The sequence below is a fragment of the Labrus mixtus genome, chromosome 12, assembly GCF_963584025.1.
Source record: "Labrus mixtus chromosome 12, fLabMix1.1, whole genome shotgun sequence".
NCBI lineage: Eukaryota > Metazoa > Chordata > Actinopteri > Labriformes > Labridae > Labrus > Labrus mixtus.
In genome coordinates, this window is record NC_083623.1 from 3,627,364 (window position 1) to 3,634,863 (window position 7,500).

The 7,500-nt window shown below is 41.2% G+C and overlaps 1 protein-coding gene across 1 annotated transcript in view; it reads right to left on the minus strand.

Moving 5' to 3' along the window:
* galnt14 (UDP-N-acetyl-alpha-D-galactosamine:polypeptide N-acetylgalactosaminyltransferase 14 (GalNAc-T14)) overlaps nt 1–7,500 on the minus strand; it is a 187,704-nt gene that overhangs the window by 145,772 nt on the left and 34,432 nt on the right. The window contains exon 2 of the mRNA XM_061051537.1: nt 1,450–1,619. Within this exon, the coding sequence (XP_060907520.1) occupies nt 1,450–1,619 (170 nt within the window). The remainder of the gene's footprint in view (nt 1–1,449; nt 1,620–7,500) is intronic.

Below are 7,500 nucleotides of genomic sequence, written 5' to 3' on the forward strand. Positions count from 1 at the left end.
GTCATTTTCTGGGGGCTGTCATTGGTTAATCAGCTGTCTCGTCAGCGGGACTCATCTAACCAATAGCATGGTGTTCCGCCCTTATTTTCCACCTATCATCGTTCCGCTCCCCTTTTAAATATGATTCTTTCTCTCCCTTAGTTCCTTCATGCTGATGTTTCGTCTGCGCCCCTCCACCTCCCCAACACCGCCATCTTCACAGAATCATCATCCATCATTCCTCATCAAGTCATCAGCTTCACCACCACCAGGGTCTGGACTCCATGGGGGGGGGATCTATTCTGCCGTCGCTCAGAATTGTCATTCTACACGTCGCCCACCCCATAGAGTCCAAGCGCCAAAAATATTTCTGTCAAGAAACATTTCCATATTTCATTGTAATAAATAATTTTCTTTAGTCAATTGTCTCTCCTGATTGAAATGTATATGTCCAGCCCGCACGAGCTCACATGACACCACGAGTCAAAACGTTAAACACTACAATGAAACAGAATATCTCGACTTCTCTTCCAAGTTTTTGAGACAAAATTAGCAAGCTTAAAGATCCATTCCAGTTTTTGCACATCCGTCCAATTGGACCACAAAATCATTGCACCGCAAAATGTGTAAGCAGGAAAAAAGTTTAAAATGGAAAAGTTTTGTGACATCACTTGCAGGACAATAAAGTTTTTTTTTTTTAAAAGAATTCAGTCATGAAAAATAAACATCATGGTGTAAACAAGAGTACACATTTTAAATCATTCATCAGAGGAGGACAGGATGAAGTGATGTAATCCAGTGAATCCTCTCTGCTCACACTGTGATTTTCAAAATAAAACCAAACTTCAACCTGAATAAAGCAACAGCATGATAAAGCACGCGGAGGTCACGGCGGTGAAATGATTAATGAGAGCATCATAGCAGCAGAGCATCAGGAGAATAAACGAGTGTGTGTACTGGACCCTCTTCAAGCTTTTCACCAGTGCCTGAAAAGTTTTCCTCTTTTTTTTTTTTTTTTTTTATCTCCTGAGAAACGTGTAAGAAGGCGGCTGCTGTCAGAGCGCAGAGTCTTATCTTCCTGCTGAGCATCTTTTTCCAACAGATGAGGACGGCGCTCGAGCTAAGAGGATTTCTATTTTGGGTGTTTAATTTAATTTCTCCGCAGAATGACGGATCGTAATTTGCCTGGGTTTTTTTTTCTATTAAAACGTGTTTGGGGCCATAATCTCAATTTGTTTTGGTGCAGATAGAGGATTCATTTAGAGCTCAGGAAGCTGCTGCTGTGGTACTGTGTGTGTGTGTGTGTGTGTGTGTGTGTGTGTGTGTGTGTGTGTGTGTGTGTGTGTGTGTTCACATACCTGTAATACTGCAGGTCGTGTTTGTACTGATAACACATACTGACACTGACAACTCACACACTCGTACAAACAAATGAAGTGTGTGTGTGTGTGTGTGTGTGTGTGTGTGTACCTGTAGTGTCGTGTGTCTCTCAGGGCGCGGTTGCTGGGGATGCGCTCGCTCTCTCGCTGGTTGAAGGCGTACAGCGTGTACGGGTCGTCCCCGGGTTTCCAGCGCCGGGCGTTCAGGTAGCTCCGTTCATCGAATCCCTCCAACATGTCCTCCCACTCGGCGTCCGACATCTGTCAAATCAATCAAACAGTCGAAGAACGAGTCAGACATTTCATTTTTAAACAGGTAAAAAGTGAAAACACAAACGTCACAGTTTCATCGATATTACGTTTCTCCGACTTGTTTCACTTCACTGTCACTCCAAAAAATCCACTTCAGATTGATTTTGCCGACACCTGATTGGTTGGCCTTCCATCCAAACATCTTCACACTCATGTCTCCTCATCAGGACAGCTGCCAAGTTATGAGTGAGTTTTAGATTAAATGTGTCAGAAGACACTGCCTCCTGATTGGCTGATAGATATTGCAGTTATTCCTCTTTGGAGAGAAAAAAGATCCAGACATTTTATCTCCATTTCTCATCCTAATACACTCAAGACTTGAGGCTGAACATCCTTTGGTCCTTACCAGTAAACCTACTAAATATGTGGTTAATCTACTGATTTATACTGAGAAAACAAACAGCAGAAAACGAGGAAATAAAAGCCCTGAAGTTGGAATAATCAGCTCTTGGCTCTACTCTCACTCTGCGAGAATATGAAGTCTTACGACCCCAGATATAAAACATTTCAGAAGTTCATCTCGCCCTTCAGGAGAAGAAGATTAGGCCATGATCGGCCCCCTGTGCCCCCTTGAACAATACACCGGTAAACAAAACGCAATCGAGCTGAATTTTGTCCCGAGTTCAAAATCAGACATTCAATTTAAAAATCAGGTCAGATGAAATCACACAGCTGTGGCAGAACAGAGAAATCCTGCTTCATTTTAAAATGATTTATCTTACAATGAAGAAAAGAAGGAAGAAAGAAAGGAAGGAAGGACGGAAGGAAGGAATAAAGGAAGGAAGAAAGAAAGGAAGAAAAAAGGAAGAAAGAAAGAAAGAAAGGAAGGAAGGAATAAAGGAAGGAAGAAAAAAGGAAGGAAGAAAGAAAGGAAGGAAGGACGGAAGGAAGGAAGAAAAAAGGAAGGAAGAAAGAAAGGAAGAAAAAAAGGAATGAAGGAACAAAGAAAGGAAGGAAGGACGGAAGGAAGAAAAAAAGGAAGGAAGAAAAAAAGGAAGGAAGAAAGAAAGGAAGGACGGAAGGAAGGAAGAAAAAAAGGAAGGAAGAAAGAAAGGAAGAAAAAAAGGAATGAAGGAACAAAGAAAGGAAGGAAGGACGGAAGGAAGAAAAAAAGGAAGGAAGAAAAAAAGGAAGAAAAAAAGGAATGAAGGAAGAAAGGAAGGAAGAAAAAAAGGAAGGAAGAAAGGAAGGAAGAAAAAAAGGAAGGAAGAAAGAAAGGAAGGAAGAAAGAAAGGAAGGAAGAAAAAAGGAACGAAGGAAGAAAGAAATGAAGAAAGGAAGGAAGAAAAAAAGGAAAGAAGAAAGAAAGGAAGGAAGAAAAAAGAAAGGAAGAAAAGAAGGAAGGAAGGAAGGAAGAAAAAAGAAAGGAAGGAAGAAAGAAAGGAAGGAAGAAAAAAAGTAAGAAAAAATGAAGGAAGGAAGAAAGAAAGGAAGAAAAGAAGGAAGGAAGAAAAAAGAAAGGAAGGAAGAAAGAAAGGAAGGAAGAAAAAAGAAAGGAAGGAAGGAAGAAAGAAAAAAAGTAAGAAAAAATGAAGGAAGGAAGAAAGGAAGGAAGAAAAAAGGAAGGAACAAAGAAAGGAAGGATAGAAGAAAGGAAAGTCCAAGTCCTTCAGGTTGTAGCAGGATCAGAACTTTGACTTTGAGTTGATTTCACATTCCTACATGATGATGTCATAACGCACACAGATAAATCACCACGAGTGACGAGTGTACTGACGGACATCTGAGCAGGATTAAAACACGACTCCTTTCCTCCACTTCTACTCCGATCACGATGTTCACCTCCAGATGATCGGTCATGTGATGTTTTTCCTTTTTTACTTGATGAGTCTTTACACAGGGTTTCCTACACAGTATGTGAAGGTTCCTGCACAGTTATCTTTTCTTCTCTTTAAGTCTATAAATCCATAAAAAGGATCCAGATGTTGTTGGTCTCATTTATCAGTCTGTCAACAAACAAACCGATCGATGAGCCGACTTCTGAAAATAATCAATAAATCAGTCTCTAAAGGCTCAGAAGGAAAAACATTTTACTGCACTAAAGACTTTTAATGTGAGTTTCTGAAGTCTGCAGACTAACATGAATGTCACATGGGGGGGGGGGTCTTAGATTGCAACCTGTTAGTGTAGCCGGCAGATATAATGCAGTGTGTGTGTGAAGTCTTTTTTAAAAAGCACCAGGAGAGCTTTTAGAGGTGATTTTTCCTTAAAGAAGATTCAGAGGGGTGTTTAAGCGTCTTGCTCTTTGGTATTTAAGAAGATGAATGTTGAACTTCACTCTCTCATCCTCTTTGTTCCCTCTCCGAGTAAAACGCTGCACTTTGTCTCTCAGCTGTTTGTCTGCACGCCTCTGGAGGCTTTCACACTTTGATTTGTGCTCAAAAGGGCCGAATCCTTCTTTTTTTATTCTTCTGAGTTGATAAACACAAAATGACAACAGGATTTCATGGCCGAAGAAGTTTTGGATCATTACATTCAAGCATATTCAGTCATCTCTAATGCGAAACTTTAACTACACTTGAGCCTGGTATCCACTCATCTGGGGTCGTAAAGTTTCTTGAAGGGAGACTTTACACAAGTTGTTGACTAAGATTTACTTTTGAGACTTTTGGACACGATGACAAAATAAAGATAACGCTGACTTTGTTTTCTCAGCCAGCTCCTGTTGTGCAGCTACATCTTGCATTTTAAGAAGAAGAAGAAGAAGAAGAAGAAGAAGAAGATGTGCTTTAGGATCCCTCGAGGGGGAAATTAAATTTAACACTCTGTTGTTGAGACATGCTACACACACATAGGCTGATGCACAAACAGGATGCTCTGATTGGTGGAGAGAGGTCAGAGAGAGAGAGAGGGGCTGCACAAGAAGAACTGGGGTTTAGTGCCTTGCTCGCTCGAAGGCACCTCAGCAGTGCTCAGAAAGTCAACTTGCACCTCTCCAGCTACCTGACTAATTTCCAGACTTGGTCCGCACCGGGACTTGAACTGAAGACCCTTTAGTCCCCAACCCAAGTCCAACATTTAGAATTATACACCCCATGCATGCATATATGAGGACAGCTAGCTGTTACCGCTCTATGAATCATTCTGCCTCTTTAGTAAAACTTTTAACTGAATCTCATTTCATCTGGTTTTATTACATTTTGAACCTCCTGTGTTTCCTCATTTAGAATAAATGACAGTGTTTCCTCAGCTCCTGTTCTTATCTAGTTATGTTGACCTTAGTTTTTGGATTGTGGGATAGGGGTGGGGGAGGGAGTCATGTTGTTTCTGTTTGATTAAATGTTGATGTAAAGCACTTTGTGATACATTTGTTGTATGAAAAGTGCTATACTAATAAAGTTTGATTGATTGACTTAGTGTGTGTCTGTTTACAAGCTAAGTGTACCTGCATGTTTATGTATCGCTGGTTTTCAGACGAGTCAGTATGGACAGGAAACAGCCAAGAAAAGGTGCTAAAATGACAGATTCAACTGAAGGGTTCTGATTTCAAAACAATAAGACATCAGTGGAAAGAAAAAAGTGGTACATGTCACCTTTAAGTTTTTTTTTTTATTACGGCCTTGACACCTCAAACTAGTATGATTTTGAAAGTAGCATTCCCTCAGTGCTCCGTCTGCAGAGAATAAATGGAAATCAATAAAAACTGCTGAATATAAAATCTGAGTTGGAAGCAGCGTCCTTACGATGCTGATTGGAGACAAAGTTGTGATTGTGTGCCGAAGTAAAAGTCGATGTAATTCTGCGTTAGAAGAAGCAGAACGGTTCTGTTTGTAAATAAAAGAACTCTGCAGAGAGCCTTTCTTCTTCTTCTTCTCCAGAAAACACAGAACTTATATAAAAAGTAGTAAAATGTTAATGTAGCACATAAATCGTGTTCAGGTCCGAACAGCTGCTGCAGAAAACACAAGTGGCTGTGACTTTAAAAGACAGAAAAAAAAGTGCTACAGCGGCACTTCCTGTCTGGTGGAGAGTGTGTGTAGTTTTAAAGTGAGTGCAGATCATTTATGAGTGTGTGTGTGTGTGTGTGTGTGTGAAAGGTGTGTGTAGTGTGTATTCTGTTTGTGTTTGTAATGTGTTTTGTATCTTTTATGAGTGTGTGTGCTTGTAAGTATCTCCTCACAGGCGGGGGAGTGTGTGTTTCGCTTGATAGAAGCTCGTGTTTTGAATGTGTGTGTGTGTGTAGAGAGAGAGAGAGAGAGAGATGTGATGCTTCTTCATGGGCGAGTGACATAAAGGATGCACATTATCATTCTCTCTCACTTTCACCCCATCATAAACATAACACAGGAGCTTTCATTGGGGGGAAAAAAAACAACCTGGAGGACATATTTCTCCTAAACGACCACACGCCATGACACGTAGTGGAGATGAATAGACACACACACACACACACACCTGCACACACACCTGCACACACACCTGCACACACACACACACACACACACACACACACACTGGGTCACGGAGCTGATGGTGTGTGTAAGAGAACAACATTTACGGAGGAGCGGCAGACTGGATGGAGGGATGTATAAAAAAAGGAGTGACACTCCTCATCGTCTTCTTCTCTTGTCCTCCTTCTTCTTCTTCTTCTGCTCATTATTCAGCCGTACGACTTGCTGATGCGACACTTTGTCTAAATGGGGCCATTAGAGGGCTGGGAGTCAGAGAGTGTGTGTGTGTGTGTGTGTGTGTGTGTGTGTGTGTGTGTGTGTGTGTGTGTGCTGTAACAACAGAAAGTAGATGAACAAGAAGGAGGAAGGAAGAGAGGAGAGGATAGAAGGAAGGACGGATAGAAACAGCGGGTGAGGGATGACAAAAACAGAAAATGATGAAGACACAGGAAGAAGGGAATATGAAAGAAGAGAAGTGGGGGGAATGAAGGATTGAGGTAAAGAAAGATAGGAAGAAAGGAAGGAAGGAAGAAAGGAAGGAAGGAAGAAAAGAAGGACGGAAGAAAGAAAGAAAGAAAGAAAGGAAGGACGGAAGGAGAGAAGGACGGAAGGAAGGAAGGAAGAAAGAAAGGACGGAAGGAAGGAAGGAAGGAAGAAAAGAAGGACGGAAGAAAGAAAGAAAGAAAGAAAGAAAGAAAGAAAGGAAGGCTGGAAGGAGAGAAGGACAGAAGGAAGGAAGGAAGAAAGAAAGGACGGAAGGAAAGAAGGACGGAAGGAAGGAAGGAAGAAAGAAGGAAGGACGAAAGAAAGGAAGAAAAGAAGGAAGGAAGAAAAGAAGGAAGGACGAAAGAAAGGAAGAAAGAAAGGAAGGAAGGCAGGAAGGAAGAAAGAAAGGACGGAAGGAAGAAAGAAGGAAGGATGAAAGAAAGGAAGAAAGGAAGGAAGGAGGAAAGAAAGAAAGAAAGGACGGAAGGAAAGAAGGACGGAAGGAAGGAAGGAAGAAAAGAAGGAAGGATGAAAGAAAGGAAGAAAGGAAGGAAGGAAGAAAAGAAGGAAGGACGAAAGAAAGGAAGAAAGAAAGGAAGGAAGGCAGGAAGGAAGAAAGAAAGGACGGAAGGAAGAAAGAAGGAAGGAAGAAAGAAAGGAAGAAAGAAAGAAGGAAGGATAAAAGAAAGGAAGAAAGGAAGGAAGGAAGGAAGAAAAGAAGGAAGGACGAAAGAAAGGAAGACAGAAAGGAAGGAAGGAAGAAAGAAAGGACGGAAGGAAGAAAGAAAGGAAGGAAGGATGAAAGAAAGGAAGAAAGGAAGGAAGGAAGAAAAGAAAAGAGAAAAGACGTTTGGATTAAAGCGGTAAAAGAAAAAGAAAGTTAACAAATCAGATTCAGTAAATAAGAGAGAGAAGAACAAATGACAAAACGAGAGAGGAGGAGGGACGAACAA